This window comes from Manacus candei, unplaced genomic scaffold (assembly GCF_025592945.1).
Source record: "Manacus candei isolate 608988 ecotype Guabito, Panama unplaced genomic scaffold, ASM2559294v1 h1tg000056l, whole genome shotgun sequence".
NCBI classification, from domain to species: Eukaryota; Metazoa; Chordata; class Aves; order Passeriformes; family Pipridae; genus Manacus; species Manacus candei.
Window position 1 is genome coordinate 1,418,887 of NW_026138104.1, and position 22,151 is coordinate 1,441,037.

A 22,151-nucleotide genomic window follows, 5' to 3' on the forward strand; every position below is an offset into this window, starting at 1 on the left:
GGAAGCAGGCACAGTTTTACCAAGTGGAATAACCGAGTGCCTGACCCCAGTGAGCAGCTGGTGCGAGAGGGAGGCCTTGGTCCGGAGGGGAACCCTTCAGGCTGCCTCAGTGTTGTGCAGCTGCTGCTTGGTGACAGAGAACAGTTACTCCAGGGAGGGAGAGCTTTGTTAGCTTGCAGCTGGATACACTTCAAAAATGGTCTGTAACTGGAAAAGATACAGGCTCAACAGAAACAACATGTGTGGTTTGCAAAAGTTCTCCTTTACCTTAAAGAATCATTATTAATGTGGGGTAAAGATATAATAAGTTGAAATATAATTAATATAACAATTACACATCATCAGGGCTGGGCTTCACAAATGAAGATTTGGGAAGGGCTCTACCCACATTCGTTACAAGCACGTTGGTGGCAAAAAAGGCCAATATGAGATAGGCATGTCTGGTTGCAAAAGGCACAGCAGAAAGACTCCTTAGGTGGTATATTCTGCAAGACATGATTCTTTCTGCGTTGTCTTTTCTCCTCAAGAGTGATCCTGAGTGCATTCTCAAAGGCATCAGCAGCATTACAGATGGTGTGTCTCCAAACCTCCCAGTTGGAGGCCAGAGTAGACCAGTTATGTTGATCAATATGGCCAAGGCTGAGATGTTGTTTCAGGGAGTCCTTGTATCTTTTCTTGGGGGCTCCTCTCTTGTGGCAGCCAATGGCAAGTTCACCATAAAGCAAGATCTTAGGGAGGCGGTGGTCCTTCATCCTGGAGACGTGCCCTGCCCAGCGCAGCTGTGTTCTCAGCAACATGGCCTCAATACTTGTGACTGCTGCTTGTTCTAGAACAGATGTATTGGTTACATAATCTGACCAGTGGATGTTTAGGATTGTACGGAGGCAGCGTTGATGGAAGCGTTCTAGGAGTCGCAGGTGGAACAATTACACAATAATGAAATAAAACCATTGCATTAAAATACAGGTAATTAATCTGGAAATCCTGTTCCTTGGAAGAGTAGACTGACACTGTTGCCACCAGAAACATCCTTACTTCATAAACCAGCAGTACAGAATGTCAGTGACAACCAGTGACATCTGTCATGTCTCCTGAAGGAATTGTAAATATTAAGTAACTCTTTCACAACTACAGCACTGATGAATTTCTGTTTGCATCAGAAAGTGTTGAAACTTCAGATCTTGCAAGCAACAAATTGAGAACTGTTCTAGATCCCGTGGCTGATATGAAGAGTTTGAAGGTACTTAACTGATTCCACACCCATCTCAGCATTCACAAGCATTCTCTGCTACCTCCCACAGCTAGTAAAACTCAGCACACATGAGACCTTGATTCAGGGTTTACCAAAGGAGATTACACACTTTAAGAAATTAAAGAGTGTTCAGTCAGTAACAATACGTTTATGTTTTTGCCTGTGCACCTTTTCCAGTTGACAAAACTAAAATTTAGGTTTCTGAACTTTGCAAAAAAAATTATTTAAAAGCATTACAAGTAAACTTCACAACTATAGCCTGTTGAAATGTCTCGTACATTATAATGAACCCAGCTTCCTGCCAATATTCCCAGATTTACAAATGTAAAGGAGTTTTTTTTTTTAAGTAGAAACTGACTGGACTCACTGGATGAACAAACTCTGCCTTTAAAAGACCTCTCTATAACAGATTTTTCTGGAAATGTATTAAGATACATTCCTTTTGAATGAAGAAAATTGTATACGGACAACCAGACCTGACCTCGGCAGCGACGAGCTCTCTGTTTCCAAATGCACTCTGTGCACTATTTGATCTTAAACTCTTAGATCTTAGTGGCAACTCTTATTTCAGAAGCAGTACCCGGATTTTCTGACATTAAAGATTTGGGGCATCTACGATTAAACACAAACGACCTGTCCTCCTCCTCCGCGTGCTGTGCTGCCTTACGAACCAGCGCACTGGGCTGTCGGGGGGAGCCGGCGGTGACGCTCGCCTGGAGCGCGGGCACACCGCCGTAGGAACGCGGGCACACCGCCGTAGGACCGCGTCGGAGGTCACACATCCCCTCGGCACACCCGCTTTGGCGCCGCTGGGCGCGGGGGCCGCCCCCATTCCCGCGGCCCGGCCCCCGCCCGGCCCCCGCCCAATGGCGCCCGGCGCAGCCCGGGCGATGCCGTCACCCCGCGCGGCGCGGCCGCGGGTTGGCTCCGGCGCCGGGAATCGTCACATGGGCAGAGATCAGCCCAGCGCCGGGAATCGCCACCCGGGCTCGGATCAGCCCAGCGCCGGGGGCGGGGCCGCCCCGCCCCGCTCCGCCCTGGCCTGCCCCGCGGCACCGAGCCGAGCCGAGCGGAGCCCCGGCGGATGGCGCGGGTGGCCGAGGAGATGCTGAGCCTGATGGAGGTCGGCGGGTCCCTGCTGGAGCGGGTGGCCGTCGGCAATCCCCTTTCCCTGGTGCTGGCAGCCTCCGCCTTCGCGCTCAGCCTCGGGTACCTGTTCCAGCTGGGGTACCGGCGCCACCTTGGAGCCGACCAGAAGGTAAGGGCCGGGGGCGGTGGGGCCAGGGAGAGGCGATGGGCCGGGCAGGGGACCCGGCGGGCTCCGCCGCTCTCCCACGAAGGGTGGTCCCTGCGGGGCAGCGCCGCGGAGCGGGGCGGGGGAGCCGGGCGCTGTCCCTTTAGGGTGCGGGCGGGGGAGGAGAGAGGCGCTCACCTCGGGACTGCCCTTCTTGGGAGCGCAGGGGAAGGGGTCTTGGAATCCAGGTGTGTGGGAACCGGCTCAGGAAGGCGAGGAGCGTTTCCAGCAGCAGCCCCAGGGCGGTTTCTGGCAGGAGTGTCTGTGGCTTCACCCTCGGCCCCGCTGGTTGGTACCGCGGGAGGCGGAGGCGCTCAGAGGCAAAGGCCGTTCCCGATGCTGTTTTATCGATGGAGCTTAAAAGAAGGCGCCCATTTATCTGCGAAACCCATTCCTAACCTGAAGCTGTGTGCTTTTGGGACGCTGTTTAACCAATTGTCAGCACTGTTTTGTGAGTGCCTTCTTTTCAATTGCAGTATCTTTCAGAGGCAGCATACAAGAATCTTAATCGTATTCACTTTATTTTAATCCTTGCTGCTTTCAAATGCGGCTCAATTTGAAAAAATAATCAGTTGTCCAATGTTGACCTTTTCACAAAAGAGTTTAAACAAACATGTATAAAACGTCCTCTGCGGTTAGTTTTTATATAAATAGACATTATTTTATTACTTCTGGGCACTGGGACATGCCAGGGAGGTGGTCAGAGCACCAAGCCTGCCACAGTTCCAGAAGCATTTGGACAATGCTCTCAGGCACATGGTGACTCTTGGGGCTGTTCTGTGTAGGGCCAGGAGCTGGACTTCGATCCTTGTGGGTCCCTTCCAACTCAGAATATTCTATTATTCCATGATTCTGCAATACTCTCTGAAGAAAATTCAATAATTATTTTTCTCTTTCTTCCTCAGAAATACCCACCTTTTATTTCATCAGGCATCCCTTTCCTTGGACATGCAATCGCATTTGGAAAAAGTCCCATTGAATTTTTGGAAAATGCTTATGACAAAGTATGTTTTCCCCCATGACTGGCTGAGCATATGCTAAAATATTTTTGTGTATCTATCAAGTTCTCTCTCTGGAGCCTGTTTAAAATCAGTTCATTCTCACTTACCACCTTGAATATAGAACAGAGTGTGCACAGTAGGCTCTGGTATCTTCAGATCTCTTTATGTACATTGTTGTTAGAGAAGTAGTGTTTTCTGAGCTCTCTCTTGTGATTCACATGTAAAAAATATGTTTGTATAGTTGGGTAATACTCATAGCTGGATCACAAGTTAATTAAAAAGCCATTTTAATGACATTATTTTCTGCCTTAATTCATATCTTTTAATCACATTCTTTACTAATCTGTGACCAGACTGGAATGTAGCTGACCACCTCTGAGGCAACTCGATGAATTTTAAGGCCTTGCCAATGTTAAAAGGGCTGGTAAACCTTAGGAGTTTTTATACTATAACAGCCCAAAAGAAATTAACTAAGTGAGTAGAGCCTTAATTCCAATTTAATTAGATTCTGCATGAAGGTTTGCTGGAGATGACTTTTAAATATTGAAACCTGATTTGCTCTTAATTACCTATGCATAACTCCAAATCCAGACTTTTTTGAGGCAGTGTTTGTAGATTACCGGAGGCAGTATGTGCTGTCATCTCCCTGCTAGTTTTTGTAGTGTCGCTGATCTTTTATTTATGTTTTTTAAATGGTTTCAAAATGTGCAAGATCACATATGTTCGTTATAACATTAGATATCACTAGTAAGTATATTGAGCACAGAATTTAAATGTGGTTTAAAATATTTATATCTTTATTAAATCTGTGGATCTGTGGATTCACTTCTTAGGAGAGAAAGTAATTTATTATGGAAGACTGTACATAGAGATAGGGATTTAATGATTTATGCTCTTCTTATTTAAAATAATTTTTTAAAATTTATTTTTCTCTCTAAGTATGGACCTGTGTTCAGTTTCACTATGGTTGGCAAGACGTTCACATACTTACTGGGTAGTGATGCTGCTGCTCTACTGTTCAACAGTAAAAATGAAGATTTGAATGCAGAGGATGTATACTCTCGGTTAACTACCCCAGTTTTTGGAAAAGGAGTTGCTTATGATGTGCCTAATGCGGTATGTATTTTAAAGATAAGATGAATGGAAACATAGTGTAATTTGACTTCTGAGTAGGCAGCCCTGAGCTCTTGGCTCTGTATGATGGGGTTGTGTGTTCATATGCAATTCTGGCATATTGCAGTAGGTAAATAGTCTCATTTGGATAATCAAGACTGAGCATGGTCAGGTTGCTTTCTTAACCACCTGGCCACTGTTCAGTCTAGGTGTTATATTTTGTTCTTGAAATCATCTAATCATAGAGGAAAAACTAGTAAGTGAGTCACTTTTTCTTTCCCTTGCAGCCACCACTGACTGCAGATGACTTTTCCTTTCCAGGGAACTCCAGGGTTTTTTTCTGAGACAGCTTTTAAGAGTGATAACTTTTCATTCAATGCCATGACAAATCTAGACGCAGAAGTAATAATTTAATAGTTTGTACCACAATGTTTGTCTTGCTCAGGCAAAAATCATTCTGTATGTGTTTGCAGAATACAGTCTGCATGGGAAGCACAGAAGCTGTGTCATGTACCATTGTGTCTGAGCTAAGAGTTGGTGGCTTTCTTGTTTGTGAGTGTGAGCTGTTCTGTCAGACTCCCAACTGCAGAAGGGACTGTGGAGAGACTTGCTCCACCGGGACTCTGCTCAGTGCATGTTGACATCAGCAGCCTGTTGTACAGCAGAGTAGTTTGGTGCCAGAAACACCACTGTGATATTTTTTGATTTTTAGGTTTGGCCTGATTTTGTTTATATAAATGCCAGTTATTTGACTGGTAATAGTTTCTGTGACCATCAATTCTTTTCCTCCTTAGCATGCCTCTTCATTTTTCCTTACCTACTTGGGTGATTGTTACCCTATTAATTATGTGGCTTAGGAGCAGTAATCATTACTCACTTTGCCTCCACACCTGCATTTTGCCATGATCCACAAAGTATGTATGTTGTTCTTATCCCATTCTTTTGGGAATCTCATATACATCTTGCTACTTTGTAAATAAGTAAGGGAGAACTTGGTTGTCTCCTGCTTTGTAAGGATGTATTAAATTGTGGATAAGCAGTGTTAAAAAGTTTGGGGTAAGGACTGGTTGTTTGGGTGGTGGGTTCCTTTGCCCTTCACGGATTTGCATAGCTCCTCCCTTTGAGAATGAAAGTAGCAGGACTGCAGCCTGGACAGCAAGTAGGAAATCGTTTCTTGTGTCCTATGAGAGCTCTTCCACAAATGGGGCCATTCTAACAGACTTGTTTCTACCAGTTCCAATAGTAGGAGGTCTTTCTCGAGAAGTCAGGGATGGAGTTTTGAATCCCTTTTGCAGCTGCTGGAGTGTGGAGGGTGCATGATTCTCTGCAATACATCTTTCATGTTCTTCTCTAGTTCATAATAGTTCCAGAAAAAGTGTCAGTGAATCAGATATAGACTGCTAAGTTGGTCAGATTTTCACTGTGTTGTGCTTCTTCTTTGGATTCTGACTGTCACAGGATGTCTGCTTGAAACTGAAAGGTGGTGGTTTGTCCTTAATTCTGTGAAAGTTTGCCCACTTGTTACAGCTGTTTTGACTTCTGCTTTCACACTCTGCAGTTTGTGGATAGATTTGAATGTCTTCATTCAAGGGCTAGTTCTTCGATGGGATCTAATCTCATCTGTCAAGAGTTTTATAGAACTTTCAGTAAGCTCCTTGGAAATGGACAATTTTTACAACTGTGTACCTCAGGCATATAGGGATGATTAAAGCCTTCTACCTCAAAAGTCCACCATAGACAGCTTTTTTTTTTTTCTTTTTCTGAAATGAGGTCTTTTCGTAGAGTTACCCTACGGGGGTTTTTTTTCCCCCTAAAATGTGTTTGAGTCCAGTCAAGAGAATAATCTTGCCATGTTACTTAGTAAGCCTTGGGTGTCTGTGGATATGTCTATTTAATTTATATCTTTGATACCAGAAGGACCTTTTCCTTATTTTCTCTGCAGATTCGGGTTCCTAAGAAAATTGCCTTTTTTCCACAAAAAAAATTGCCATTTTTCTCCCACAAAGATTACTTTTCTTCCTACCACAGGGAGTTGCAGGGACTTTGCTGTTGACATACACTGATTATCTCTAGTTTCCCTCTATGAAGGTAGGTATGCTCAGTTGTGGCTAGAATGCCTTCTGCCAGAGGTGAGCTGTTTTTTTGCACAGTGTTACCACCACTGTTTCATTTCAGACATCTAATGGGAAGGCATTTAGAGAGCCATGGAAAATTTCATTGGCATTCTACAGTTGATGGATCATCCCAAACTTTCTTTTGAGACTCCCTTCTCTCTGCTTAAGCTTTTAAGTACCTCTTCATTCTGACAGTGACTTTCGGTCACATGTTTAGAAGAACCACCCCTTACTCTTTAAAATGAGTAAGGTGCTTATTTACCAGTGATTCTGGTAATTATTAATATGCATAGTCTATATATATGTATGACTCATTGATGTATATATTGACTCGCGTTCACTCTTTGTCTCCTCCCTCCAAGCCTCTGTGGGTAGTTTCCCAAGAGGAGCTGAAATGGCAGAGGATGTGTTCACTCCTGTGTTATTCCTGTCTCCATCAAGCTGGAGATTGGCTAGCATGTTGCAAGGGAAAATGTGCTTGTCTCTTTGCTCTGTGGCATGTGTACCCTCTGAGAGACTGCTGGGGTCCCCACTGCATTCTCAAAACAGAAGTTTCTAGGAAGTAACCTTTCTTTTTATGCCTTTTGTTCTGTGAATACTTTATAGTACATGCAGAGTCCTTGGTGGAAAAGCAGTTTTTGGTGTATTACTCATGACACAGTGCAGATCTGTAGGACAGATGCCTCATTCATCATTTGGGCTTAAAAATCAAATTGATGATTTTCTGAGTCGATGTCCTGTCAGTTCATTTAATGGTTCTCATCTAAGAAAGGGCTTTTCACCACTAGGTTTATTAGCTATGAGTCTATACAAAGAAAAAGAGGAAAAGGTGAGAAGGGTGTGAAGCTCACTGTTTTCCTAGGAACCAGCTTGCCCCCTGCTTCTGTGTCTGACTTCTTGGGCAGTGATCAAAGGGCTTTGTAAAAGAAAGGGTCATCTCTAGTCCAGGGGTAAGGTATGACTGCCTGAGAGAAGACAGGAGGGGGAGAGAAAGCAAGGAGGCCACATAACAACACAGGCTGAATCCGGACTTGGCAAGGACAGGGCTGATTAGGTTTGTGATTATATATCTAAAGGGTGTTTCATATTTCAACCTTGAATGCGTCTTGTGTCTTCAGGGATAAAGCTTAATGAAGATACTAAAATAATTTTTTGTTTTGGTACTGCAAAAGAGAGAACCACAGCTCCTTTGAGCTGTTATTTTACTTGGACATTTCTAAACTGTTGCTTGAAAAACAAAGAAGGTGAAAACCAAAATATTACCTATTACTTAAATTTGAATATCTGCTGTACCTTGCAGTCCTAATCATAATCCCTTTTTATTTCTGAATGTTCTTATAGTACAAATGCTAATACATTTTAATTACATTAATATGATGAACCTTGTACTGATTGCTTTTCTGTCTTTGTTCCTTTAGATATTTTTGGAACAGAAGAAGATGCTCAAAACTGGGTTAAACATTGCCCAGTTTAAACAGCATGTATCTGTGATTGAAAAAGAAACGAAGGAGTATTTCAGAGCATGGGGAGACAGTGGAGAGAAAAGTAAGCAATATCAGATGCATTTTTCCTCCTATTTTCTGGGAAGGAATTAAGGTCAATGCAATATGTTTTTTGTAAATTATGCACTGCAATATTAAAGAAATTAAAAATTACATAGGTAAAAGTGTACTGAACATAAGAAGAAACAAAATACAAGTTTTTTTAAAATCAAATACAAGGCTATTGGAGAATAAAGCTGCTCAGAAAATTACTGAAAGGAATGAAGAACTGTTTCAGTTTTGCTTTCTTAAGTCAGCTCACAGACAGCGCACCTGTTGTGCTTGTTTTGCATGATATCACTTCCTAGTCCTTAGGAAAAGGTGCTGCTCTGACTCCCCAGAGCCAGTGCTGGAGATCTTAAGCTCAGGGACCTTCTACACTGAAAAACTGCATTCCTGAAGCTGATATGGTTAGGTTAGTGATCTAAGTGAAATTCTTTTTTTATTTCCCCCCATTCCCAACTAGCTTCCTAGACATACACCATCACCATTGTCACAAGCCCCCAGCTGCATAACAGTGTCAGAAATATTTATTTAAGCCTATGTATTTATATTTAAATACATTGCATTTATATATTAATATATCGAAATATTTTGAAAGGATATAATTTATATGTCATATAGTTAATAACATGGTAATATATAATTTGATATTTCAGTATCTGAGTACTAGTATATAAAAATAATTCAATGAGCAGCAAGACTAACTGCTTTCCCATGGTTTTGGATTTCAGGTTTAAATTTTTGTATGACTTCACTTATATTTATAAAGGATTGTGCTCGTGATGCACAGCTTGCTTTGGAAGGATTACTACCTCTGCTAGAAAAATTTCTAGAAAGAAATACCTTAGAAAAAAGGTGTTGAAATCAGTGATCTAATTAAAAAGTTTTTTTGAAGAGACACTTCATAGACACATAGAAATTTTAAATTGGATTCTTCATTCTCCTAGTCAAACAATCTAAAACTCTATTTTAAATTATTAATCTGTGTACAGTTACTTATTTTTTTCTTCTACAAAATAAAAATGAAGAGTGACCTGTAAAACATAACATCTCAACTGAGATGCATCTTCAGTAATGTTTTTCAAATCTCTCCTCAGACCTGTTTGAAGCCCTTTCAGAACTTATCATTTTGACAGCAAGTCATTGCTTACATGGGAAAGAAATCAGAAGCTTGCTGAATGAGAAGGTGGCTCAGCTGTATGCCGACCTGGATGGGGGTTTTACTCATGCTGCCTGGCTTCTGCCAGGTTGGCTACCTCTGCCAAGCTTCAGGTACCAGGAATAACAGATAAAGCAACTTAAGCATTTTGTCTAAGCATCATTTGTTGTTTGAATTGTCCCCCACCCCCACCATTTCTTGTTTTTAAGCTATTCTAGACATCCCAATAAATCCTCATGTGCATTTTATGTATTAAGTTGCTAACAGAAGTGTTTTGAATCACAGACGTCGAGATCGAGCACACAAAGAAATCAAGAATATTTTCTACAAGGTTATCCAGAAACGTCGGAAGTCTGAGGAAAAGGAGGACGACATGCTCCAAACTCTACTTGATGCTTCATACAAGTAAGCCAAGGGTTTGGAGACTTGCCATTTATAGGTATTTTACTTTAGCTTTGAGCTCTTCAGTTAAAACTATCTACCAAAACCCAAGAAATACTCCCTCTTGTTCTGAATTGGTTTTGTTACCAGCAATTGGTCCTAGCTGTGTTCTTAAAAACAGCTTTAAAACTTGTCAATCGTTATTCAGATTTCTGAGATTTTCATCAGTGGTTCTGAGGTTGCTGACTTTACTTCCTTTCTCTTTGCTGTCTGTTGGGGAATGATTTTCTTTAAAGCTCCTAAAAGTCTCCCTCTTTTCTCCCTTCTCCCTGCCCCTGGATCTTTTGGCACTCCATTTAGGGTAGGCAACAAAAGAGTAGCAGGAGACAGAAGTACGTTAGAAGAAATTGTAAATGCTGTTGTAACTGGAAGTGTGACCAAGTGAGGCTCTAACATAACTCCCTCTGATGTAGGGACGGCCGCCCGCTGACCGATGATGAGATTGCTGGAATGCTGATTGGGCTGCTGCTGGCAGGGCAGCACACATCCTCCACCACCAGTGCCTGGCTTGGCTTCTTCCTCGCCAGAGACAAATCCATACAGGAACGGTGCTATGCAGAACAGAAAGCAGTTTGTGGGGATGACTTGCCACCCTTAAGTTACGACCAGGTTTGTATGTTACATTACTTCTGCTGGGTATTTAAACAACAAAGTTAAAAAATCAACAGACATGAAATAGAGCCATATGCTTTGTGATAGAATAATAACTGGCACAGTCATTCTGCGATATTGTTTGCCAGTATATCTCCTCCTCTCTTCCTGTCCAAGTAAATTTTCAGCTTGATACTGTTTTTTTCATTAGTGTTCATAAAGGAAATTACAGTTTCTATGTCTATTTAAGAAATGATAGTTCTGTAGAGGAGGAAGATCCTCATATTCCCACTAAGGAAAATGATGCTACATGACCTTGTTCTTTAATTAGGCAACAGAAAACACTCAGGAGACAGATCAGTAAGAAACTAGTTGTATTTGATTCCACTGGTCAGAGATTTTTTTTCCTTCTTGATTGAATCAAATAGAAAAAAAGAAATGTAGCTTATAAAGTACATGTAAATACAAGCTGCTTAGTATTTTTAAAATTTTTTTAAAGATTTTTTTTTTTAAATGGTATAAAACAGCATTTTGTGTTGAATAAACTTGGCTATATTGCAATATATAATTTTCTCTATATTTTCAGCTCAAGGATCTCAGTTTGCTGGATCGCTGTCTAAAAGAAACTTTAAGGCTCAGACCTCCTATAATGACCATGATGAGAATGGCCAGAACTCCCCAGGTGAGGACACTTTTTGGAGCTCACTTTACTGCAGCAGCAGAGGCCAGATCAGAGGTATCTCAGTTGGCAGAAGGAAACACAAGTGAGCAGTGTTTGCTGGCAGGGAGGGAAGCCGATGGTCACCTGCGGTTCTGGCAGTGGTAGCGTAGCCAGAGTTGATTGATGAAAGGAATTAGTACCTTGAACTTGGTATTTGTTACCTTCATCTGGAATTGTGGCCAGTTTCAGACCACTCCAGCCCCCAGAAAGCAAGATGTTGATGGAGTGAAGCAAGCAGATGGCCACAAAGATTGTAGGGGGTTGTGGTGAAAGGCTGAGGGAACAGGGTTTTTTTTGGTCTGGAGAAGGGCAGGCTCTGAGGGAATCTAGGAACAGCCACATGCAGCAAAACTGACTCTTTCTTGTAGCTATCCAGTCTTACTTGAGTTTAGTCTGGTGCCACAATTTAAAGCTATTTCTTGTTTGCCAAGTATTTTTAATAGCTATCATGGAAAAATTTGGCATGCACTTAATACAAGCTAGGAAATCTGAAAGAAAACTTGGTGCTTGTACAAATAAGATACCAAGTCAGATAAGTAATTTTTTTAAATTATGCCCCTCCAATGACAAAGACTTTCAATAAATTTTAAGTTTATTAATTTTTTTAAGACCTCCTGTAGAATTGCCAGTCTTATTAAAGCAGCTGAAAGGTTCCTGCAACTACTTGAACATTGTGACCTGTACAAGTAAGAGAGAGAGTGTTAGGCTGCATTAATTTTAAGTGCACTTAGCCAAAATCTCTTTTGAAATTTAAGCCTCATGATGCAACTCTTCAGGCAGCACTTTTAAAAGAAAAATGGAGCCATTTTGTGACGTGTAGGGTCTTGTCTCTTCTCTTGTAGACCGTTGCTGGATACAGTATTCCCCCTGGCCATCAGGTCTGTGTATCTCCTACTGTTAACCACAGACTCAGAGACTCCTGGAATGATGCTCTAGACTTCAAGCCTGACCGATACCTCCAAGATAACCCAGCAGCTGGAGAGAAATTTGCGTACATTCCATTTGGCGCTGGTGAGTAAGAGAATGCAGCACCTTCCTGACTGAGGGGTGCTGAGGTGGCTCATACCAGTCATCTTGCACAGCACCTCTCCACACTGTAGCATTGGAGAAGAGATTTTTTTCCTTTCTGTTTCTGCCTGAAAGTTTTCTTTCTGTGGAAGTGCTGTTAAAACAATTAAGTTAATAGTTTTGCATTAGTCATAGCTGTATGTATCGCTCAGAGCAGTAATCAAAACACATCTTTAGGTTAGCATGTGTGATGTTTGACTCAAATCTTTTCAAGTCAAGGTAAAACCTGGTATTACAAGGTCAGTTTTAGGCAGAGTAAAAATCTGCAGAGTCACCTTGAAATTATTGCCACAGTGTGGTTAGAGTTGATCTCATTTCTCAGTGTTGCAAAAACTTCTTTGCTAGTATATAAATTAAAGCTTTTTAGTGGGGACAGAACAACACAATTTCGTTCCACTTACGCATCTGTTTAACGTAGTAACAGCTTAGAAAAATAAGACTTAAGTGAAGTTATGGAATGGGGTATGTCCAACATCAGAGCCTCAGATTGTTTAGAAAGGGGCAACTACTGTCTGCATAAAACTTTTAAAGTTAACTGGTTGTCAAAGGGGATTTAATAACAAAAAATTCTAACTGCATTTTATGGCTTTCCCTCTAGGCCGTCATCGCTGCATTGGAGAAAACTTTGCTTATGTTCAAATTAAGACTATTTGGTCTACTTTGCTTCGTTTGTATGAATTTGATCTCATCAATGACTATTTTCCGACTATAAATTATACAACAATGATACACACACCTAATAACCCTGTTATCAGATATAAGAGGAGGTCACTGTAAATTCTGGTCCTAAAGCCTTACTTATTTAAACTGTGTGAACTAACAGACTTTTGAATAAAATTGTGACAGAATGAGTGGCAAATGGAAGCTGTTGCATCTACTGTTAGGAAAGCAAAAGTCATCTAACAAATGCAAAGTTTTTGCATCTCTTTTGTTTGCCCCCACTATTTACTGCTGCTGTGTATAATTGCTTGTTCTACAACTTTCTCATTGTATTTTTAAAGCAAAAGTGTCTTTTCTATTGGTGTAACACTTTTAAGATGCATGCCAGCTCTTTAATGAAGAAATAAGTGATTTCTACAAGTGGAACCTTTTACTTTTGAAAAATAATTGAAGATTATTACCCCAAATAACTAAGGGGCAAGGCTGAATACCTTACCTCTGCACTCAATCTCAGTAAGTCCATCAGGGAACAGGCACCACAGGGGAATGTACTTGGTGGTGCCCTTCCTTTGGCATTTATGATTCTGTTCCATGCAAGTGAGGGATGGTCTTGGCTGATTTAACAAAATGTTACTGTACAGCTCAGTAGTAGGCAGAGTACAAAATGTTGACAGTTACTCTTGAAAAGACTTAGGTCATTTAACTGTCTAACTTGAAGTAGTGGTAAAATGCTTAGGTTCAGAAAGCAACAAATAATTCTCTACAAAAAAGTTCTGAAAATAGTGATCTCTGGAAGCTTGATGTACAGTGTGAAAGTAACAATATGATGATCTAAACCCATGAATTTCGTAAAAAAGATGTTTGTGTATAAAAGGGTCACAAATTAAGTGAAATAGCTGAATGTTGTCCAGTTCGGTACTGATGGACCAATCATGCAGGATTGTTAAATGGTTTATGGTTCAAAAGTGGTGATGATAAATGGTAATGAGCTCTGGCTCACGTGACTTTTGAATTAAATTTGTAAACAAACCTCTTGGGGATGTTTTCTGTGCCCAACTCTGTCAGTTCTTTTTGAAAAGCTTTTGTAAGTAATTTTGTACTAAAGCAACTTCAATTAGTCATGCTAAGAGCTCCCTCCCCCCTTTATTAGTGCACAGTGTAGCAAGGGCTTTGTCCTGTTTTTCCTGTCTGAACTCAGTTACAAAACCTTGTATTTGTATCAGTCATGGCAGCTGAGGGAGTGCAGGATGTTCTCTTCCAGCCCTGTCAGCAGATATGACCAGGAACTGCAGAAGCCAGATTTGTACCTGTCCTTCTCTTTAGTAGCAGTGCTTTGGAATCTGTAAAAAGTAAAGCTGCAGCCACTACCAGCAGGACCACAGGTAGGAGCAACTTGTTCCGTGTAAATAAGAGAGCAGTCCTTGAACACAGTTAGAAGCATGGTCATCTTTATTTCAGTACTTTGACAAAATACCCATAAAATTCAAAACTTCTACCATTACAAAAATAGGTCTCTACAAGTGATATTCTGTCTGCACTGCCAGTAGCAAATATTATGAGAGTCAATGTAATTTCAGTAGCCTTGCCAGAAAAAGTGCAAGTAAACTTTGCTGAATGTAGCTCAATTTAATTAATACACAAGTTTCATCTTCGCACCCTTTTCATAAATACACACTTCATAAGTTAATCATTTAAATTAGCATTCCACAAATATACATGTAATTTAATGGTGGGGGTTTTTTTGTTTTGGGTTTGGGGGGATTTTTTTGGGTTTTTTGTTTGTTTGGAGGTTTTTTTTTGTTTGGTTGTTTTTTTTTTTCCATGAACACAAAGTGCCTACATACATAAATCCCAGTCTACGTGGGTGTGCCAGGATGGAACTGTATACAGTCGTATAGCTGTGTTCATATTGGTCCCACAATATACACGTTGTACAAAAGCACAGAAAGAGCACAGATTTACAGAAGGCAATCTGTTAGCATCACTGCCAGTGATGGAGATGTTGAAGGGTATTATTATCTTCTCATACCCATGTGCAACTGAGTGTATGATGTCGAACCTGTAAGATGGAGAAAAATTTCCGTTAAGATTACTTGGAACAAGTATACCAAGATGCATCAGTGACATTCAGCTGAATAAGCTTGAAAGATTTTACATGGAAAACCATAAAACAGTTTGGGTTGGAAGGGGCATTTAAAGGTCAAATCTTTTAAGAACAAAGCTTCTCCAAATGATGGATTTTGTGCTGAAGTAAGACTTCAACACAGGAACTTCAAAAATCAAGGTTGATAAATTTCATCCTATTGTTCTAACAATTTATTTTATGTATTCCTTTTGCAGCACAAAATTGGCCATAATCTATGTGACAAAACAGCTGTAACTCCTGTAGTTCAGAGTGATAGGAGAAGAAATTCCCCTTGTACTTCCACATCCCTGTCTTTGGGTACATTTTTCTTCATATAGCCTACAATCTCAGTAAGATGCCAGCTGAATCCTTGCACATTTATTAGAAATCAGGGAAGTTAAAGTGTTATCAATAAACTCAAAATCTATAATTACAGCACACTTGTATGTCTCTTCAAAGAATTTTATAATTTCATGAGCTTTTTGCTACAGCTCAGAAAAATGCCTCTTAAGGCTGAAAATACCTAAAATCAAAGTTGTTTGTTGTTTGCATGTTATTTTGAGAGAACCAGCACACACTTGGAAGTGTGCCTTGTGCTCCCAGGAGCCACAGGGAGGGCTACCTGTGCCCTTACCTGACTGCACGCTGCCAAGTCGCTTCTGTAGTGCCTCCAGCCGATGGATGTAATCTGTCAGAGCTCTTTCGGGATCGTAGTTCTGCAGTTGAGAACAGGTGAAAGAGACTGGGTTTAAATCAGCGTGCATCCCATGGAACCTAGGGGCAGAACAACACACACCTTGTCAAAAAGTGAACTTTCAAGTAAAAATTTCAGCAGACACAGCAAATTACTGTAGGTAGGGATACTTTAGGGTCTGGCCTGCACATCCCCTAGCTTACCCATGTGGTAGCCAGCACATCATACCCATGTAATCTTCCTGTCATTTATTGCCCAAGCCATCACACTGCCTCCCCCAGAGAAACTACTCTGCCCACTCGTCTTCACTACACCTGATTTGTTGCTGCATTTCTTTGGGACAGGGACTGACCAGCAAATTTCTACTGAGACTGCAGTGGAAGCCATGGTAGGTGAAAGTTTGCTTTCTATTAAGAAGCTTGTGTGAACAAGGACACCACCACCTTTACAGGATTCTACCTCTTGTCATTATTCTCTATAAGTAAAAGTCAACAGTGGCTATAACAGATTAGAGTGTTTCTTCCATGTAAACTGTTACAGTCATCACAAACTAAGATTATGCAGATGAATGAAAATGAATACATATACATGAAAATGAAAAACCAAAATGGCTCGAATCTGATACTCAGTGAAGATCTGAGCTCACAACTTCATATAAGCTCATCAAAGACTGATGGCACTCATAAAACATTGCCCTGGAGGAAAAATATCCGGTTTCACAGGCATCTGACTCACTGATGCCTCTGGTATCACAGCATAGGGCAGCCAACCAAAGGTATTTGAACAAGAACAAGCAGTGGAGCTGCCAAACAGCTTCCACCCACGCTCTGGTCCTGAGGCTGCAGCAATTCCTCCCTGCCCACAGTAAGCAGGTGATCTCAACCACTGTGGGCAGCCCTGCTTTTCCCCTCCTTTGGCTGAGGGCACCTGAAGCAGCCTCTCTCCACACCACACTGCTGCCAACCAGAAGGTTGGGCAGGACTGCTTGGTTGCAAAGCCCAGACCCTACAGGTGTAGGTAACCACAGCTCCAACCAGGATCTCTGCCAGTTTCGAGAACATGACGCAAACCAGTCTTCAGAAGTGTGCAAGCTTTGGCCTTGATCAGGTGAGGAGTAATCGCACACTGAATGCCTGAGACATAATTTTTTATATATCCTTACAAAAAAAGTTAAATCTTACAGCATCAAAGATTACAAACCTTAGCAGTAAACACTGATGCTTTCATTTAGTTAAACAGTGTCTGACAGAAAATAATAATCTCAAATAAAACGTACGTATGTTGAAAGTTTACAGGAGATCTAGGAGACTCCATGCCTGACCTGGATCTATAGGAATGTCTTTGTTCTCCATAAAGATCCATGCCACCAGAGAATGAATCAGGCCGTAATTCATTACCTAGAAAAACAAAAAGCATTGTCTTGAAAACTAAAAAGAAATTAACATCTTTTGCACTTTACTGGGAATCTCAAATGTGAGTTTTCTGTTTGCATATCACAAAAATGGTATTTAACAAATGTAGACCACTTTCAGACTCCCTCAGGGAGAAGCAGAAGTGGAATTCTGGCCTCACTGAAGTCAATGAGAAAACTGACAGATTGAGCAAGGGTTTTAGTGCAGCCCTAGAGAGTCAGTAAATAATAAAGAAGCTTCTGATTCTCCTTAGAGTCCTACAAAAAAGCAATCAGAAAACCATTATTTCCCAGACTTTAAGCTATAGCAAAAAAATGATAAGCTTTTGTTCTGAAGAAAAGGCCAAGGTGCAGATCTCCTAGAAAAACTCCAATGATGCAGCTAAAATTGCTTTCATGAACACACTCCGTAGGGAAAGCTTCCATATATTTTTAAATCCCACCCACAATGGAGTAAAACAAGACTGAAGAGAAAGCAAATAGGTTAGTGTCTGTGCTGAGCATGGAAACTCAGAAAACTGAGAAACAGATTAATCCAAACAATTATAGCAAAAGGAAGGGGGAACAGCCCCCATTCATTCTGCATGACAAAAATATAAATTAAAAACCATTTCAATTAAGCAGTGGTGTGACTTGTAAATACCATCTCTTCAGTCATTACTGGACTATGATTTACCTGTGTTCTGGCTAAAGACATCCCTGTTGATACTCAGAATACCAGAACCTGTAACTCTGTGCCATCGACGAACCAGGAACTTCATTCTGCATTTCAAATTAAAAAAATAAAGCAAAAAAAAAACCAGCTTCAGGATAAATGAAATAGTCTGATAAAAATAATCTGCTCCTTGTATTCTAGGAGGTATAAGAATTTCTTGAACAGCAAGCAAAATTAATGGATGGGTGTCTAAAACAGAAAACATCCTTATACACATCCCTAAGACCAGCTTTTGTCCAAGCCTGCTTTCAGCTTCACCTCTGCAATTCCAGTGATTCCAGAGGTGCTGCATAGGTTGAAGTGGACAGCAAATGGCTCAAGCACCTAAGCAACAGTGCGTCAGCATTTTAAAATGATATTAATTATACTTTTTTGCCCTGTCACAGCCCCAAAACTGCAACTGCAGAGTGCTACGAGTAAAAACCTCACTTATAATAGGTACATGAATAGTTCTTTGAATTCAGAACAATAGCAAGCAGAAGTGCTTGGGGATTCAAACCTTTGTGAAGGTTTGTTACAACATGGTAGTACAATGCAGTAATAAACTTTAATTTTTCTTCCTTGTTGATTCCTCCTTATCCTTAGTCTTGTGAAATTCAAAGGACTGCCTAGATGGAGAAAATTAGTTCCTAAATCTGCATTATACTTATGTGTAAGAATTTAACCTTTAAAGGAAATGAAGTTGCAGAAAAAACCTTTGCAAGTAAATGCAATCCCTAGAATTGCTAATAATTTTTTTTAACAGTGCACTCCATCAGTGATTATCAAATACAGAGCCCTCTTCAACTATAATCAGACTGCTTATTCCTATTACAGATTTTACCATGCTCTGCTCAACTTGTTACCCTACACAGTATCTACCTATATTCATGAATACCAAAAACGCATCATTTAAAGAGGATGGAATATGACAAGTCCTAGATTTCACTAGAGAGCTAGAAAAGCATTTATTAAACTGCATAGTCACATCTGTTCAAAATATTACTTCCTCCAGTTTACCTTGAAATTGCGATGGACACTCTGACTGCAGAGCGAAATCGTGTAAAACCCTTAGAATGATGGGTGATGATTTCGAGGTCTGTGTAGGAGGGCTGTCCACCCATCCGTGCTATGAGGGCCAGTGTGGCTTCTTCACACTCCTGGAATCCGCCTAGTAACAGCAGCAAATATTTTTTCTGATATATGAGAGCTTTCCGAAAGCTCTCTGCTCGTAGGTATTTGCCATAAATTCTCTGCAACAATTAAAAAAGACAAAAGGCCCCATAAGCTCCAAGAACGACTATGGTTAGAAGTCTCTTGACACCGTTACTTCTACAGCATTTCTGTGATTATTCATTTCTCACTATCAGCAACTGCACAGCTGCTCACACTTGTTGAATGCAGCTTCATAATGTGAGGATCACCTAAGTAGCAAGAAACAGAGCATACACAAAAGGACAATGTAGGTGCTTACATGTCATTCCTGGGGAGAAAAACTAACAGTCTGGTATCTGAGGATGAACATTTTAAAACTGAATCAATACCTGTTTACTTTGAATAAGCAGAATGAACACAATGAAAAATAGGCCCAAATAAAAATGAAAAAAGTAGCTGCAGTTACTATGTGGGCAAAAAAGTCTTCCTACCCTTAAAATAGCATTTTCAGAATCGGATCCCAGTTCTCTGAGGAAAGTCTCACTCCTGAGCTCTGCTCTCAGCTTGGAGAGCTCTGCATCAGCTTGTTTCAAAGATTTCTGCAGTGACAGCCTTTCTCTGTTCCAAGTTTCCTTCTCAGAGGCAACAAGAGTATCAATATTAACTCCAACATCCGATGAACGCCTAGAAGACTGAAGACAAAAGAAACTGAATTTGAACCACAGTTAGGAAAAATTTAAGCTGTGTTATTCTAGTAGTTGGTTTTTTATGAAAAGCTCATAAAATTAATGAGAGAAAAACTATCCCCTGACTGGATCTGAGGCCATCCTTGCATTCTGACACCTGAAAAGCAGTGAGTTTAGGAGCTCAATCAATGTCCCAGAAAAACACAGCTTCTCCAAAAAAACCCACACCCTCAGTTGGATCATACTAGCTTCATGAGCCTGAAGCTATCTGGATCTATTTGCTACTTAACATGGTGATGAGATACAGATTGAAAAGTGCATTTAAAAGCAAAGAGAAGTTAACAAAAAGCAGCTGGGTAAAATCACAAAGTTTACACTAAACACAGGGAGTTGAGATACACTGACCACCGAACAAGAACAACTCACACCCATTTACTCTGCAGAGGGAAGCCAAGACTCTATACATAACCCATTATATCAGCACCACTAAAGACATACGTAGTCTCCAGAAGGTTGTCTGTGCTGGTATCTTCTCAGTTCTTCCTCCAATTTCATAACAGCATTCCTCAAATTATTCTTTTCTTCACTCAGTTTGCTGACAAAGCCCGTCAGCTCAGCATTTTGTCTCAGCAGCCTCTCAGTCAGTGAGCTAGATGGAGTCCCAGGTGGTAGCACTAGCTTCAGCTACAAGGGAGAAAGAAAACCAAACACGTATTAGATTAAAGTTGCCAACTTGAAAATGACTGGTTTACAGTGAAAAACTTTTTTTAGATAATGACAATAACTTTGTAGCAACTTAAATAAAGTGTACATGTAAACAATACATTAACTGTGACTTCCTTGTCTACACTTATCCTGTACGTTATAATAGAATGTTTTCATACAAGCTCAACTGTACCAGCTATAACAATTTGCAAAGCTTTTCTACTATGTTTATGTTTATCTAACTTTGAGGAAAAGAAGTGCCTCAAAGCTTTTTTCAAGTCACTTTGAAAACACTTGCTTAAAATACAGGTAAGGACCAAGCCAAGTTCACTTAAAAATCAGGTATTGCTGAATTCTTTGTAACAGATTGCCTCACTTCATTTTTTACACCAAGTGCATGCTACTCAATCTTCAAATGGCCTTTCTGTTGGTAAATACAGGGCAGTTTAAGCAAATGTGTTGTATCAACACAATACAGTAAATATTAAATGTTGCTTTTAATATCAGGAAGTACTGAGCAAAATTTACTCAGTTACAGGAATACTGCTGAAAGGAAAATATCTTTTCTTAAAGAAAAAGCCATGAGGTTAAAAATTTTGTAATGAAACTGAAAAAGTTTTAATTTGAAAGTTGAAAAATCACCTTTAAAGTATTTAAAATTGAAAAAAAATAAAAGGGAAGGGGTTTTTATACTTTACCAACTCCACTCAGAACACTTACTGGAGTTTTCCTTTACAAAGCACAGACCCAAATAAGTATAGGCTTAACAAACTCCTTGCTAGTTTCTGCTCACAGCTCATCATCCAAACTCTCCCACCAAAGTTACAGCATTGCACTCTCACCTCTCCCAGACAGGACAATCCAGGCAGTATTTTAAGTTCAGAAATAACTTCTTCAATAGCACTTTGTACTGCAATGAAATCTTGATCATCTGCTGTTTCAAACTGTAATCTGAAACAAAAGGGACAGTTTCAACAGCAGGTGCAGTCTGACACCATGAGCCAGCCCAAGAGGACTTTCCATGGATCCCTACGCACTGGGTCTTTAGCAAGTCACTTCAGCACAGTTACTGGAGACATGGCAACATTTCCAATACTGCCCAACAACTCTAAACTAAATTGTCTCGATTTGATAAAAAATGTATATAGAACAGCTTCCACTCATTTGCAGACAAGGGTGTTCTACATGAAGCACATTTAAAATAGTGGTTCTGCTTCCCACAAATCTATTGAATCTGTGTGAGGAAAATCTTAGGGAATTTTCGAGATATACTACATTCTGCTTTGCCCAAATGAATGAATGAATGTTTAATATTAAATTACCATCACAGCAAAATAAAAACAGATTCAAACCTCCCATGGACCTGGTACTATGTTATTTTTTAATCTTATGAAGATAATGAAAAAAAAAAGAATCAAGATCAGTTTCACTTTACCATATATTTTTTTTTCCTGGGGTTGATTCAGAACAATAATCCCTATATTCTTCCCCTTATATATTATGAATTATTTAATTACTGAATTGTTTTAAATTCATCTACCTACACCATACCCAGATAAACCTTATCACTTTTCAGAGAAAAAAAGACAATACTGCTGTTACTTCTAAAGGATCCTGTTAAACATGTAAGATTAAAGCAGCACTTAATACTCTGTGATCCTGTCTTCCATCAGTATATCTCAAGTAGCAGCATACACTATAAAAGTAGAATAAACCCAAACTC

At 40.3% G+C, this 22,151-nt stretch overlaps 3 protein-coding genes across 12 annotated transcripts in view; 2 read left to right on the top strand and 1 right to left on the bottom strand.

The window, feature by feature from the left end:
• The first annotated feature begins 1,084 nt into the window (after positions 1 to 1,084).
• On the top strand, positions 1,085 to 2,174 carry LRRD1 (leucine rich repeats and death domain containing 1). Its single transcript, XM_051802117.1, is given in 8 exon segments — positions 1,085 to 1,248; positions 1,250 to 1,371; positions 1,374 to 1,465; positions 1,467 to 1,536; positions 1,539 to 1,699; positions 1,701 to 1,753; positions 1,755 to 1,815; positions 1,817 to 2,174. Coding segments are annotated over 8 exon segments (897 nt in total). The 3' UTR covers positions 1,991 to 2,174.
• Positions 2,175 to 2,274: 100 nt separating this feature from the next.
• On the top strand, positions 2,275 to 13,987 carry LOC127477629 (lanosterol 14-alpha demethylase). 2 transcript variants are annotated; one of them, XM_051802180.1, is made up of 10 exons: positions 2,276 to 2,510; positions 3,452 to 3,550; positions 4,487 to 4,663; positions 8,193 to 8,319; positions 9,416 to 9,590; positions 9,763 to 9,882; positions 10,332 to 10,527; positions 11,096 to 11,191; positions 12,073 to 12,241; positions 12,897 to 13,987. In XM_051802180.1, the coding sequence occupies exons 1-10, from the start codon at positions 2,337 to 2,339 to the stop codon at positions 13,073 to 13,075; spliced, it is 1,512 nt and encodes a 503-aa protein (XP_051658140.1). In that variant the 5' UTR covers positions 2,276 to 2,336; the 3' UTR covers positions 13,076 to 13,987. The 2 variants fall into 2 exon arrangements, with proteins under 2 accessions (XP_051658141.1, XP_051658140.1); XM_051802181.1 differs by lacking the exon at positions 3,452 to 3,550 and having other exon boundaries at positions 2,275 to 2,510.
• A 402-nt stretch (positions 13,988 to 14,389) lies between these two features.
• The window catches only part of AKAP9 (A-kinase anchoring protein 9), a 114,464-nt gene continuing 106,702 nt past the window's right edge, over positions 14,390 to 22,151 (bottom strand). For 7 of the 9 annotated variants that reach the window (XM_051802148.1, XM_051802147.1, XM_051802144.1 and 4 more), the window contains 8 exons: positions 21,271 to 21,379; positions 20,222 to 20,407; positions 19,529 to 19,729; positions 18,903 to 19,135; positions 17,865 to 17,950; positions 17,054 to 17,174; positions 15,718 to 15,857; positions 14,390 to 15,017 (listed from right to left, as the gene is read on the bottom strand). In XM_051802148.1, the coding sequence (XP_051658108.1) occupies positions 14,974 to 15,017; positions 15,718 to 15,857; positions 17,054 to 17,174; positions 17,865 to 17,950; positions 18,903 to 19,135; positions 19,529 to 19,729; positions 20,222 to 20,407; positions 21,271 to 21,379 (1,120 nt within the window). In that variant the 3' untranslated portion in view covers positions 14,390 to 14,973. The remainder of the gene's footprint in view (positions 15,018 to 15,717; positions 15,858 to 17,053; positions 17,175 to 17,864; positions 17,951 to 18,902; positions 19,136 to 19,528; positions 19,730 to 20,221; positions 20,408 to 21,270; positions 21,380 to 22,151) is intronic. The other 2 variants (XM_051802145.1, XM_051802142.1) reach the window with 1 other exon arrangement.